The sequence below is a fragment of the Sinocyclocheilus grahami genome, unplaced genomic scaffold, assembly GCF_001515645.1.
Source record: "Sinocyclocheilus grahami isolate Dianchi unplaced genomic scaffold, SAMN03320097.WGS_v1.1 scaffold1542.1, whole genome shotgun sequence".
In the NCBI taxonomy this organism is placed as follows: Eukaryota; Metazoa; Chordata; class Actinopteri; order Cypriniformes; family Cyprinidae; genus Sinocyclocheilus; species Sinocyclocheilus grahami.
Window position 1 is genome coordinate 62,166 of NW_015506721.1, and position 15,824 is coordinate 77,989.

The 15,824-nt window shown below is 34.5% G+C and overlaps 1 protein-coding gene across 1 annotated transcript in view; it reads right to left on the bottom strand.

The window, feature by feature from the left end:
- Window positions 1–15,824, bottom strand: part of LOC107571040 (astrotactin-1-like) — a 125,497-nt gene that overhangs the window by 17,065 nt on the left and 92,608 nt on the right. Inside the window, exons 13-14 of the mRNA XM_016257324.1 lie at window positions 11,490–11,684; window positions 1,893–2,020 (exon numbers count right to left, since the gene is read on the bottom strand). Coding sequence (XP_016112810.1) covers window positions 1,893–2,020; window positions 11,490–11,684 — 323 coding nt within the window. The remainder of the gene's footprint in view (window positions 1–1,892; window positions 2,021–11,489; window positions 11,685–15,824) is intronic.

The following is a 15,824-nucleotide window of genomic DNA, read 5'->3' on the forward strand; positions in this document are numbered from 1 at the left end:
CCCTCTCCGTTTTCTGCCTCTTCATCATCCACTTGATCTGGCAGGAGATAATGTGAACCAGTCGAGTTGTTGCAAGTTTTAAGAAAATTTATAACATATGCACACAAACACAAACATTGAAGATGGATGTGGAGTGTCTTGACCTGGATTGACTTTGAATAATTTTCCCTTCTTAAAAAACAATTATATTAGCAATAAAGTACTAGAGGCTGTGCAGTTTTATGACAAGCAGCTATATGTGTAGTGCAAGCCAGGACTATCTGTTTTATAAAAGCTGTGTTGTGATCATGCTTAGCAAGAAATCCATGTGAAGAGAGTTACTATTATGGATTTAGCAGCAAAGAAGAGGAATTACTTAAATAAGGTCAAGAGCGAGATTAAGAGGCTTATTTAATCAAGACAAACATTTATAATCTCTAAGACTAATAGAATGTTTTCAAAGCTTAAAATTGCAATTTGTTTATATATCTCTTGATAGTGTGGAAAAAGTATACAAACTGAAAAAAACATTATACATAAAATGCAAACCCCAAAAAAGTGGGAGATTAAAATAAATACTTTTGAATAACAAAGTATGAGTGGATATAACAATGCATTTTGTCCAGTATTACTCATATTTATGTCATTCTCATACAGAAATATATCAAATTTTCATACACATAAAATATTCATATTCGTGCAATTCAAAGGTGCCCTCTTTCTTTCATTCTAGTTAATCTTTTCACACAGTTTTCATTCTTTTTTGACTTCTATTGAAATATACACAGTATGACTCAGCACTCTGAGCCAACAGAACACAACACCAAGCTCTTTATGCATGAGTCACTGACTGACAAGATAAAGCCTTTTAGCCTGTTATTTCATGAGGTGGTCTCAGTGAAGCAGTTATAATATTTATCATAAGATATTGTCACACAGCTTATGTAACACTGCTAGCGCCAACACCATGAAATAACACTGCTCCTCTAATGAATAATGTAACAGATTACACAATTCATCCATCTGAACTAGGGATGCACTGATACCGATACTGGTATCGATATTGGGCCCGATACTGGTCTCCTGTACTCATACTCGTTAAAAACTTCTATTTCTGAAAATATCACAGTTAGGAGATTTATAACGAGTGATTCCCTGCATTATTACAGCAAAGCACGTGATTGCAGTGCTTAAAATAACCGAAGGATATACAGTTAAACCAAAAACGATTCAGAGACCAGATATAATTTTTTACTAGTGGGTGCAGGACACTATAGTTCATTTATGTAAGTGAGGATAGCAAAATAAAGTAAACTGTGACAAATCATACCCAAAAATTCTTCATACAGTGGACTACCAGTAAAATTTGGGTCCAAATATTATTCAGACAGAGTCTGGGAAAAAAACTGAAGTTGAGGTTTTCATGAAGCTGGTTGACAGCATGCCCAGGAGACTACAGGCTTTCATTGAGGCTAAGGGCTGCCCAACAAAGTATTGATAGTTGTGTAAATACTGTCATACTAACAGCTGTCTGAATTATTTTGGTTGATTGTAACCTATACTTTTCTATCAAAATTATCTATCATTATCAAGATGAATTTGTTCTGACACAGTGTAACTCGGAGTTCTTGTCATATTTTATTACCATTTTCTAAACTATAGCGAATAAACTGTGATAATGTGAGAAATGTTGAAGGTGTCGGTATCGGTACTCAGTATCGGCAAGTACCAAAAATAAAAGTATCGGTATCGGGTGAGTACTGGAAAAAGTGGTATCGGTGGATCCCTAATCTGAACTGTTTTTAAACCTCGAAATGGTAATACAAATCGGTATTGGGTGGCTCTTACAGCAGTACAAACTAATGTAGCCACTGAAATGTTGAGTGATCGATCAGGAATTTATAGGTTCTTACCAGTCAGGTACTCTGGATCAGGCACTGGGTCAGACAGCTCCTCATGACACTGGGCTTCAGTCGGCACAGACGCAACCACCATGCCATCCGGGAGCTGCTGCTCGATGCCACGGGCAAAGTTCTTCTGCCTAGACAGCAGAAGATAAAGGAGGCAATCTACTCAAAACACAGTCCCATGTTCATTCATCCGTCAATCATACAAATCCTACATTTCTGCCACATCACTGTAGCAAAACCTATAGAAAAATATATGATTGTGCCTTTCTTCATTGTTTGTTAAAAGCTCATAATGTTAGTGTTTACGGGCTATTTTGATGTAGGCTACTTTATCAATATTTCATAATATTTTCGTATTCTTTCTTCGATTCATTTAGCATTACTCTTCTAATGGATCGTTTTATTGATCAAATTGCCATGAAGCACCACTTTTTTGCAATTAGCAGGTCATTTAGATAAAACTTATATAAAATATATACAAAATATGTTATCAAAAATATTTAAGAGTACTAAGTGCAAATAGCTTTAGATGCTATTTACACTAAGTGAAAATATCAGTATTTTTTATGCGATTTGCACTAAGGGTCAATATTGTTGGATGCTTTTTATATATATTTATACTTTCACCTCAGTGTATTATAGTACATTGTATAACAGTATGCTGCATATTCAGTGTATGCTGTATGTTTCTATTTATTAAAATAATAAATAAATGCTGCCTTATTGGAAACTTGAGGCGAATTTTAACTTTGGTCAGTCACTATTTGCACTTAGTGGAAATAGACATTATATTTATTTGTTAAGAATATTTGGTTTAGAAAAAATATTAATAATAAAAAAATATGTGCACAACTCAAAAGTGGGTTGACAAATGTAGAAAGGGTTTCTAGGTCAGACTGAATAAATATAAATAGGGACGAAGGAGTGAAGTGAAAGTGGATAGGATAAATTTGAAATGGTGTTAAGACATTACTTTCCATTATATTACATAAATATCATGGGGAAGCACTGAAAGAAGGTAGAGCAGCTCAAAGCGAACAAGAAAAAGCAAACTGAAGAATGCAGTGTGCAATGAAATAACTGTATATCTAAATGAGATATTCTGAAGTACTATAGACAAGAGGAAAGAGTAAGAAAATACAGTTTGAGTTTAAAGAAGAAAATAGAGATAAAATTGGAGAAGATGGGTTAGACTAGATATAGTTTAGTTTCAAAGTAATGTGAACAAATAAGTATGCATTGGACTGATGGATAAACTGATACAACAGCAAAAGACTCAAAGATGCACAAACTAGAATCTCTGACTCAAAATCTCTATGTATCTTAAGTTAGATCAAGGTTAAAGTATTCTGGGACTGAGTATATACATGTGTGGAAACCGAACAATGCGATATAAAAAATTGATGTCAAAGAAAAGTATGAATAAAAGCAGGAAAGTAGAATACAGAATAAACGATTTCCTTTTCAAGGCAAAATAAGCACCTAGAAAGCACACCAGGGAAATATATAGAATGCAACACAATTCTAGAATGATGCCTGCAAGAGCATCTAGTAAATGAGCGAGCATTCAGAAAATTGTACCAGGAACCATTATGCAATCTAAATATCTCTTCAAGCATTACCGTCATATCCGATGTATAAAGTGGACTTGGATGAAAGAATTGTATTATCTCTGAATACACAGAGCACTGTACAAATAATTGGGCTTAAACAGGAAAAAAAAAAAAGCCAGAGGCTTGCAATATGCACTTCATCTTAATATCAGAATGAAAAGTGGCTGAAGTAGTACAGATTGTCATTTATATTCGACAAACAGTCATATATGTGGAGGTGTACAGTGCTAAATACCCCCGCTTCCTGGATGACTCAAAACATTGAGCTATTTATAAAGAAAACAACCATTTACTTGGCTAAATAATAGTAATATCCTCTTTTATTCGTAACCCAGAACATTACAAATCAGATTCTACTGATGCATATTAGATTGAAGGTTTTCTAGGGCAAATTAAATCTGGCATAAACCTCAAAAACTGTTCCCAAATACGCCCTCTCGGGTGTGCTGGAAGGTACACTGGAGCACATTCTGCAGAAATTTCTCTGAACACCGGGGGATTTCCTCCCCACATCTAATAAAAATTTATAAAAGTTGTTTCTCTTGTCAAACTTGAAGCTCACGCTTCAATAGATACTCGCATATTGAAATATTAATAGCTCTGCCTTATTGCTTGTCAAAGTCACATCTGATAAAAGGTTCAGTTCCCCATGGAGCCAGTGCAGCTAAATAGAAATGTGCAATAAACTTAGGGGCCAGTAATTTGAATGAAAATGATGCATACGGTTCTTAACTTTCTGAAATTATTATGGGGCAACAATTGCAGCTATAACCCCTGTGAATTAAAATGCCTGTGATGTTTGGTGCATAGTTATAATACCAATAATAAAGAAATATTAAAAATAAATGTAAACGCAACTTCATTGCTCACTACAACATCTTATATCTTACCACAACTTTCTCTTAATATTAGCTTATGAAATCGACTTCAATAAACTAATATGTATGAATAAACCTGCATTTTTGTCTAAAGTTTTAATGCTTGTTACTTTTTCCTGTGGAATTCTCTAAAAATATAGACTGCATACAGAAAAGTCTATGGAGAGAAACCTCAGTTGTGACGTAACTTCATTAATCATTTGCGTCGACAAAGAACGGACATACAAGAGGGAGATTTCAGCAATAATATCTAGCAGCACAGTAATTATAGAAAGAACATGCAAGTTTTATAAGATGCTCTGGGCATCACCGGTGGGATTATCTGTCGAATGAGAATACGGGAACAATATAAATAATTCAAAATGGACAATTTTGAGTGTAAAACTAGGTGAACTGCTGCTGTCCAGCAACAGCTGACGGCAGACTATAATAATACATAGTATAATACTGATATAAGATGTCTTTAAAAGACAAATATAAAAAAGGCAAGCTCAGAAAGCTAACACACTAAAACTGCTGGAAAATGAGAACTAAAATTTGCAGCAAGTTTAGTTTTCTTTCAGTTTAAATAAGTAATTTCATTAAAGTTGTGTGAAGTTGATATTTCATTTCAGGCAAGATAATGAGATATCCAGTTGTCAATTAATATCATTAAGAGATGATTTCATGCATAATTAATCATAATATGTGGGCCCGAATGAATTATAGAATGGCTGAATTTTGAGCACGTATTTGTAGCTTGTTTAAAGCAGAAGTGTGTAATTTCTATGTCACTACACAGAACTGAAGTCAAAGAAGTTTCCCCAAATACTCCACCAACCTCAATCAAACAGATTGACTGAGTCGATGTTGCTGTGTTGGGCTGGTTAAGATGCTTTAACAAACAGAAACATTTTATTACTACATTATTATTATTATTATATAACTACATAAGTATTGTTTCTCATATAATTACATAATACGTACAGAAACCTTTTTACATTATAGTTGTGCTAATATCACAGCATACTGAAAACATGAAATCAACATTTCATTTATACAAGAAAATTATAATTATAAAAGGAAAGATAGAAGAGCATTTGAAAAAATGAGCCATATGAAAATAGCTCAGACTTCAGGCTTTTAAAAATAATCAGACCGTTCACAGCCCGTGTGTGATGTTTTAATTTAGTGCTGGGAGAAAGGTAGCACTTTGAGTTTCTTGCTGTGGACAGAAATACCCAGCTGGGAGATTTTAAGTGATGTAGTCCTAATCATGATTCTGCAAAGTCTTAATGAGAACAAAGGGCACTAAAAAATTCATTAAAACCAGCTCAAAGCACACTGGGAAGGAATGGAAGTGAAACTGGTTAAGGCTGGAACCCAGAGGAGAGGGAAAGTAATTAGGAAAGGGCACATGCTTTTAGGTGGAAAGTCTCATGATGATAAGACAGAAATCGAAGTGAAATCCTGCCTGGCAATGCACACAAGATATGGCGGAGGAAATAGGCGTGGATATTTGGAATGCTCTCCAAAAGCCTGTGTATAGTATTTAATTAAGATGTCAACAAAATGTTTGCATAATGTACTTGCTTAATTTCTTTGCACTCTGCTCTACAAATGCAATGGTACACAGATATGGACTGCTACTCAACAAGACCGCTTCTCAACAAGCTAGAGATTTTGGCAGCATTGCCATAGGAAGTTTCTGGATAAAGACTGTAGCACAGCTTTGAGCACAACATCTAGTGGTTAATGTACACTCAGTGTTCTGTATTTGAAGAAGAGATTGTGTAAACCCCTATGTATGCGTGTGTGCAAACTCCGGAAATATGCAGTAAAGGTTGGGTTGTCAGAATTTGTATGCCTCCCTTTCGTTTACTATGTAGACGTTCTGACATTCTCTGTAACTATCCATCAAAGTAACTAAAAGCAACTGACTACAAACACCCTAGAAATGCCACAGCAACTATCCAAAACAATCCATCCATCCATTCATTCACCTACCTACCTACAGCAAATATAAGCACAGCTTGTAAAACCTAAATTTCATGCTTTTAGAACCATTTTAAACTTCTTGACAAACTTTGGTAACACTCTATTTTAAGTTGTCCTTGTTACACTTTACATGTACTAACTATTATAATAACAATACATTATGCATAATTACATGCAAGTAACCCTAAGCCAAACCCTAACCATATAGTAAGCACATGTCATGTAGTTAATTAAAATTACTCAGTACTTAAATGTATAATTACACTGTAACAGGGATACCTTAAAATAAATGTAACCCTAACTTTACCTGTCTGACTTTTACAATGACACTGAATGGATGTGTTTAAGTTTAAAGTTCAGAATACTAAAAGAATGTTCACAAATTTATAACATTTCTGTTATTATTAGATAGACACAAATGGACAATATACAGCTATATTTGCATGGCAATTACTAAATTGGCACATAAATAGCACTAATGTGCTATTTTTGTAGAAATGGCACTGTAACATGTCAATTACTGCTTGGGGAGGTGCCGACTGGGCTTGCAACATGCCAGATCTCAAAAGACTATGTATAATTAAAATGATGAGCACGGATATGCAATTGGCTTGCAAATACGCAGTACCAAACCAGGATGAACTAAAAGCTAAATTAAGCTGACAATTGACAAGCACACAGACTGGTATTCTGAGATGGAACTGACTGGAATGGACACATTCTTTCACTTTCATAATATCTGTGCGTTTAACAGAGATATGCATTAGCATTTAAAAAGGGAAACATGGGGGAGAAAAAGAATCAAAGTACAAGCTAGAAGACTACTTAGGGTTAAAAAAAAGAGGTTTTGTTTTTGAGAAGGTGATCATACTGTCTATCGAAAACAAAAGTTAAGATATTTTGTATATAAACATTGGACCCCACTGACTTTCATTGTTTGGACAAAAACACTGAAATATGAGTAAATGATGAAAGAAAATTTTGTTTGAATGAAGTATACTTTACACAGACACCAAATTGCAACTTTTGCCAAAACACTCAATTGAACGTAATTGCTAAACCATAATTTTCAATATGATCTCAAATTGTTTACTTCAAACACTTCCATGTTCAGATTATCTTGGCTTTTAAAAGCAACCTCAATAAATCTGTCCCCAACATTCCCTGTTTCGAGACTGTCCTCTACATTTCTTCATAAAAGATACTTCACAGAGCAAGGAAACATCCAACAGCACACCATCGCTGCAATACAGGGCTTTCAAAATGGCATGTTCATCTGTCTGAGAACACCACTGACCTGAAATGCATCAAACAGGAGCTAATACATTCCACATTGTCTTTTGGGCAGGTTGACACAGGAAATGCATTGCACCTCACGTTCAGGATTAAACAGCATGAAAATGTAACCATGCCTTTCAGATACGAGTCAGATCGTAAAAGCAGCTGCTGTGTGACAACCCAGACTTGTGGGTAGTAACTTTTGGTGAAACGCCAAAGGAAACACACGGCCTTGTGTAAGTTTAAAACAGAATAATAAACAACTTCAACCTCTCTGGATGGATTTTATCTGGCAGTTGCTCACTCTTTTCCCTGTTGCATCATTTTGGAAAGAGATGAATCAGAGTTACCTCTGTAAGTATATGTTTAATTCCTCCTGATTTTATTGAGTGTACATTGCATGCATACGAGTTGATGTAACATGAAAATTTTAATAATTTGCCATGTTATTCAATCTCTTTCTCTTTAAGAATTCACTTGGCATTCAAAATCCATAAAACATGGCACTAAATGTGTTAAAATTAAACTGCAATATTTAGTCACTGTAATTCTTTTCAGGAAAAATACCCTTCTTTCTATGTGAATTAGGCTTATTATAAACTATATACAGGAAATGCTATTTTCCTGAGACAATATGTGTTGTGTTACTAATGTCCATGCAAAGCAGGTGTTAACATGTAAACTTTCTTAAAAAAAAATATAAATCGAATGATAAAAAAAAAGAGCATTATAACTTGGCACATTCAGCAATATGTGTTGTGTTACTAATGTCCATGCAAAGCAGGTGTTAACATGTAAACTTTCTTAAAAAAAAATATAATCGAATGATAAAAAAAGAGCATTATAACTTGGCACATTCACTACTGTTGAAGTTTGGTGTCTGTAATATTTTTCTAATGTTTTTGAAAGACGTCACTTGTGCTCAAAAAGGCTGCATTTATTAGATCAAAAATACAGTAAAAGCAGAAATAATGTGATTTTTTTTACAACCTAAAATAAAATTTTTCCTTTTTTTATACATTTTGAAATGTTATTCATTCTTGTGATGGTAAAGCTGAATTTCCAGTCTTCAGTGTCACAAAGACCCGTCAGATCCTTCAGAAACTATACTATGTTGATTTGGTGCTCAAGAGACATTTATTTGTGTTATCACAGTTTGTACAGCTTAATATTTTTTGTGGAAACTGATACATTTCGGTTTCAATGATGAATCAAAAGTTCAAAAGAGCAGTATTTATTTGAAATTAAAATCTTTTGTAAAATTGTGAACGTCTTTACTGTCACTTTCGACCAATTGAATGTTTCCTAGCTGAATAAATGTATTAATCACTCAAATAAAAAATAAAAAAATTTACTGAATCCAAATTTAAATGGTAATGTGCAAATAGTAGTCAAGCATACTGTATTTTACAGTGTTGAGTCAGGAAATCACACCAGATTGTAGAAGTCTGCTTAAACCTCCCTATCTGAACATTCACAACCAACTTGTGTGCAAATTGTGTTGAGTTGTTAAGCACATATTCTGTGGATATTGTGCACCTTAAACAGATTAGCATAATTCCTTTATTGAATCAGGCCCTAAAACAGCAAAAACAGTGCATGCAAATAAATGGTAATATTAGCGAATACTATTTATTTTTAGTGAATTCCCCCTTCAGTGTCTCACAGTGAAATAAAAAACAAACATTTAACCACCAAAAATTTTAAACCTCGCATTAGATCAGATAACCTTACCTCGAATAACCAAAAGGCAAGCATTTGTCTCAATTAATCATAAAAGTGTTGTGTTTATCCATGGCGTTCGCTTTAAAGATTTCCATTCCTCAGCCTAGAAGATCAAACAACATTTCATTTCCTGCCACTGCTCCTCCTGAGCACCAGAATTTTGACTATTTCCTCAGGTCTGAAATTAATTGTTGAAGCCCTGCTATACTCTATGAAGGATTAATGAACTTGCCGTATCCTCCTTTTGTTCAACTCAAGATCCAGTAGATTCAGCTGGCCCAATTAAGCCCCATTAAACCAAACTTGCTTATGGTCACTTTTAATTTGTTCCTCACCATTCCACATAATTAGAGTGCGTGTTAGGCCTGGGCTTCTCAAAAGGTGAAGAGAACTGCACAGAGAGTAAGTCCTGGAGCATGAGGGCCAGTTGTGCTTTTCAAAGGCTGTTGAAACCCAATGTCTCTCCGGGGGCCTCCAAATGAGTTCAGAGCATTTGAGATTTGGCTTCTTGATAATATTAACTCTCCTCCCACTATTTCTCCATCACTCAGGCCTCCCTCCTCCCGTACTGCACCAATCAAACCATGTGGAGTAAATGGATAAACTGCTGCAGGAAACTGGGCCTGTAAGTGTCCGTGTTTAATTTAAGGGCCGTCAATGACTTTGCATGGTGACCTTTAAGTTGAGCTGACCACAGTGCTCTTTTAATTAGAGGAACCTTCAAGGGTCTTTGTATGTAACAAGATAGAAATTCTGCTGTGCTGTATTTCACAGGATTTGTGCTTTTATTAAATTACACTTGATGATTGGATCGTTTAACTGCAGTCCATTTAAGACCTACAGTACAAAGACAATTTCAGACAAATACTGGACATAGCATAAACTATATCAATAGTAAAACAAACAAAATCTTTAAAAGGCATAGTAAAACTAAAAATATTTAAAATATATTTTGGAAAAAAACGTCTGTCGAGTTTTGTTTTTGTTTTTTTTTGGGGGGGGGGGGGCATACAAGAAAAGTCAATGGGGTTTTCAGCGTTCTTTTTTTATGTATTTATTTGAATGATTTTAATTAATTAATTTTATTTTATTTTTCGTTTATTTAATTCGGGGTGCTCCACAAAAGAAAGAAGAGCACACAGGTTTGGAATGATATGAGGGTAAGTAGATGGTGACAGAATTTTCATTTTTGGGTGCACTATCCCTTTTAACTTTACTAAATATAAACTGTTTGTTAGCCTATGTAGAGTTAAATTATTCTCTAAAAAAAAGATGGTTTCAAATAATTATATAGTTATGCACCAAGTTGTTTGGCTAAATGAATAAATAAATAATTCTACATTAAGAGTTACAGGCTAATAAAATAAAATACTTGGTGGAAAGAATTCAATTCACTTTGATTGCTAGCATAGATATTGTTCCAAAGCAGCTTGAAAACAAATGTTGGCAGTTCCAACAACAATAATTCCCTAGCATTTAGTAGGTGTGAAAGAAACTTTGGACAAGCCATGAATCGATTAAAAGTGAAGGCCATCTTCTGTATTAAACATATTTATACGTCATACTGGTAAAGGCATACATAAATATTACATCTAAATAGTTTATAATGATTATCGATTAATAGAATATTTTGTGAGTATTAGAGTTTTATCATATTAGTATTTCCACCATGATAAAAAAAAGCCATATGGCACTTTCAGTCAGAGACGTGCCGGGGCGGGTAGAGCACATGCTACGACTTGTAATTTCCTGATCCTATCCTTCTCTGTTTTCCTTATCATATCCTGTCACCTCACCACTGTCCTGTCAATATAATTGTCAAAAGCTTCAAAATAAAATAAATAAGCCAGTGGAGGATATGTGTTATGGTTAAGTTAACTCCACTTTCCAAACAAGCTAAACAACACCCCTTAAGCCTGTTAAGATCACTGTAACAGCAGGCTCCAGTGACGTATAACTCATATTTCTGAACTGCACATAGGAATTTTTGATTTAATAAATCCAAGAGAAAGATAAAGATGAAATTCAATACCACATTATCAGCACAATATTACTATTAAAAATGGGGGAAACAAAGTCATCTGTCATCCTTAGCACTGGTAAAAATCAAGCATATTGTAAAACATCACCTGAAGGAAGCCTTAAGGACCTGTCCTGATGTAATCTCTTTGGTGTGGTTATTGTAGCCGTAGAAGAGGTCCCCAAACACAGTCTGGTTGGCTGGGATGTCAGCTGTGTCCCCACAGTCCACTCCCTCAGTGCAGGCTTCTGACAGCGGCTGACATGAGCGGCCGTCTGCTCCTCTCTTATAATCTTCAATACATCTACAAACATATGGCAATGAGAAAAGGATATGAGCTAAAGGAAGAGAGGAAAGGAGAGTATGTCTGCCAAAGTAAGATAATGCTTGCCACTATCAGTCAAGATACACCAAATTATTCTTTATGATACTTTTTTCATCCTTTTAGAAAATTGGTAAAAGTTATCAAAAACTATAAAATCATACAAATGAGAATATGGGAACTATTCAGTGACCAACAAATGTCAATTAGGCTTCTAACATCCAGTATACAGTACATTGTCAATAAAGCAGGTCAGATTAATTCATTGTTGACCTGACTGTACACAATACTGGTGATGAGTGATTTTCCATTATTTATGTATTTAAATAAATGTAGAAATAAAAATGAGATCATGCATTATATATGCCTATATTGAATTAGGATTATGGGCTATTATGAATTAAATGAATCAGTTATCAATTGAAATCAAATCATGCTTTTAAATTAACTAATTATTATATGTAACGTGTAACCATGAATATGCATTATGATATGCATTGTAAAAAAAATTAGTTTTCGAAGTTGTAAATAAAACAAAAAGAAAATACTGTTTCAGCATTTCAAAATTTCACGCTTAATTCAGTGAGATACTTGCTATTTATTTGGAATTATTTCTAAAATTTTCTAGCAGTTTCTGAGTGAAAATTTTGTTTTCAGTGCATTGCAACTAATTAAATAAAAAGACTCAAAATATTACATTATATTAAGTAAGGAATCATAAGTACATTATGATTGCATTAGGATTTATAGTTTTTATTTTTTCCCCTAAAACAAAGACATCACTTCACGAAACAGAGCAATGTGTAGTACTAGTTCAGCATTCAAAACTAGAGGTACAGGTAATGATCTCACAGCATAGCATCTGTCATGAATTTAAGGTTTGCCATTCTTTTTATTTACTGCAAAACAGTATCATTGTAATAGCGTGGCAGCTCACAGGAGTCGTTTATATTTATGTGACTTTGAAACTTAGCTGTCACATCTGCTCTGTACTACACAAGCAACCGAGAGAAAGAAGTGTCAGGGCTTAAACGCTCAGTCTCACTTCTCTTGGTAACACACTACAGTTTTACAGGAAACCGTCATCAGCGTAGGTGAGACATCCTCTCGGTTGCACATCCATAGCACAGACAACGATTTAAGTGGCTTCAGATTGCCCGTCACATTATCAGGTTCTCCACAGAAAAAGAGAATTATGCACATTTGCCAACTTTAGTCGAAGCGACATGCCTATAACAGCGAATGATCTCGAAGACTCTGAATAGGTCAGGAAAAAGGTTGTGCTAACAGGGAAGAAGATGTAAGACAGTGGCTATTTATTCTACCCGGCTCATATTCTCCACAGCTGACACATGAAAGTCTGGAAGTTGAAGGAACGGTTAATGTTGTGTGATGCATGTGATGTCATGTCAGAGTAAAAGCAATTCCACCAAGACATGACAGGACACAGAAATGGCATTTGAGTTGAGTTCCCTTTAAAAAGAATAATATATACACTATCATTTTTTTCTTTTATGAAATGAGGAATAAATTAATACTTTTATTCAGCAAGGATGCACAAAATGGATCAAAAGTGACAGTAAAAACTGTTTTCAACATTGATAATACTAAGAAATGTTTCATGATCACCAAATCAGCATATTAGAATGATTTCTGAAAGATCATGTGACACTGAAGACTGGAGTAATGATGCTGAAAATTCAGCTTTGCCATCACAGGAATTAACACATTTTCACATTTTAAAAATATAATAAAATAGGAAACAGTCATTTTAAATTATAATAATATTTTATATTATTGCAGTTTTTGCTGTATTTTTGATTAAATAAATAATGCAGCCTTGGTCAGTATAAGAGACTTAAAAATAATTTTAAAAATCTTACTGACCCCAGACTTGAGAAACAGCAAATCCTTTTTTGTTCAGCACTTGACTATATATATATATATATATTTTTTTTTTTTTTTTTTTTTTTTTTTTTTTTTTTTTGCTTGCATATCTTACCAAGCACATTTTTACTGGTAAATATGTGATGACATTAGCATGTTTCATTTGAAGTCATGTTCACGCTTAATTTAAATAAACATATAGACAGAAATGTGTGAACAGGTAAAAAGTGTGACAATTCACACTCAGACACAAACAGTCACCAAGGACAAAGAAAGAATGTGGAAAAACTGTGAGGTGCTGTGTGTGAACTACATGAATAATCAGCTGAACTAACCATAATGCACTAACTGTGAATTTCTGATAATTATTCAACAGAAAACATCAGAAAGTCTTCAAAAAAATATCAGGTGTAAATACCAGCACGTACCCTGCTGTTTTAAAAAAGCATGAAAGAAAAAAACATGGTTGAGAAAGCCCTGATAACATGTCCAGATCTAGTTATCATACAGTCTGTATGTGTGTGTAGAGTGTGTAATCTCACCCGCAGAACATCAGGATGTTGTAGAGAGTAGGGTCCTCCTCCAGAGGTGCCAGCTGCTGAAGGCACAGCTGTTCGCAGCCCCCATTAAAGCCGTCAGAGCAGTCAATGCCAATGTGGTGGTCATAGCAACCGGTGCCATCCTTCATCGGGCTCAAACCAGGAGGACACTGGGGGGGAGATAAATAAATAAAAAAGACTTTTAAACATTCTCTGATCTATCATAATACCCCTTTATCTTTGGTATGTGGCAATTTCAGCATATTCGCAATAATAAATAAGCTGCTAATGCATGTGTTACAGTGTGTTGTACTATTGTGTTTGGGTTTCCATGTTAAATTGTGCTTAAGATTTGAAATCTAGTTTTTGCTAGTAGTGTTGTTTTTAAAAAGCAATGTAAAAGGTCCTGAATGTTTTGTTGAGTGTTTCAGCTACTGTACTATACGCAGTAGAACCCCCAGTTTACCATTATCAAAAGAAAAAAGAGCCAATCTGAGGTTGCTCAAATCTTTGTATTCAACAGATACAGTATATAGTGACAGAAACGTTCCTGTGGAGGAAAGCAAAAAATAAATAAAAATAAAAAAATAATAAAAAAAAACCGGACACATTGCAGGCTGGTCTAAAACCTTCATCACTCAATCACCCACAATGCCACTGACAGCCACTAATGTTAAAACCTTTCAACCAAAAAAAAAGAGGGGGAAAATCTCAAAAAGTGTTACAACAAATAATCATTGGTGGAACAAAGTTTTCAAATATTAATAACATTTCAAGAGTACCATTAGACATGATGTAAAATAGGTAGTAGAACAGATATACTGTAAGTCTACACTGTAAAAAAAGTTGTAAATAAAACTAAATACAAGATGTATGTTTTACAAAAAAATACCATTTCAGTCTTTCTACTTCAGAATTTCATGTTTAATTGTTACTTGACATTTCTTTGTGATTATTTGTGAAATTTACCATTGTGTTTTCGCAAACGACAATGGTGTAACAGTTCTATGCCATGGCAAAAGTTCGAGCAAACCATTCTAACTGTTCTGTCTTTGGCTGCACTGATGAGCACAGCACACAGTTTAGAGTCCCAGCCTCAGAGGAGACATGAGAGCAGTGGATTTACGGATTTATTTACTGTATTACGCTGCTGCCACACAGATCTAATATAAACATGCAATTTCTTTCCCAGCTGTTTACCTTCACAGACATAACCAACTGTTTTTGTAACTCGTGCGTTCTTAACAAACTTGTGTATTTTACAGTTTAAGCACATTAAGACATGAAAGAGAACTTCGTTTAGTACTCACATACTGTGACAGCTGCTTTCTGTGTGTTTGCTTCGGATGTGTGCACTCAGAAAACCATATATCAGAAATTTAAATTAATATGGTTTAAAATGCATGATTTCAGCACTATAGACATGATAATCAAAACCAAACAGACGTTGTTGTTGTTTTTTTAGCAGAGTATCTGAGGTACGAGATGTAAAAGCACAGCCCTATTCTGGAAAAGGTGCGGGGAGCAACAGCTCATTTGCATTTAAAGAGACATGCTCAAAAACAGCATGTTTCTGCTTCCAATCAAATACGCATTTTCAAAATGATACAATAAATGATCTGTGGGGTATTTTGAGTTGAAACTTCACAGACACATTCTAGGGACATCTGAGACTTATATCACATTTTGTAAAATG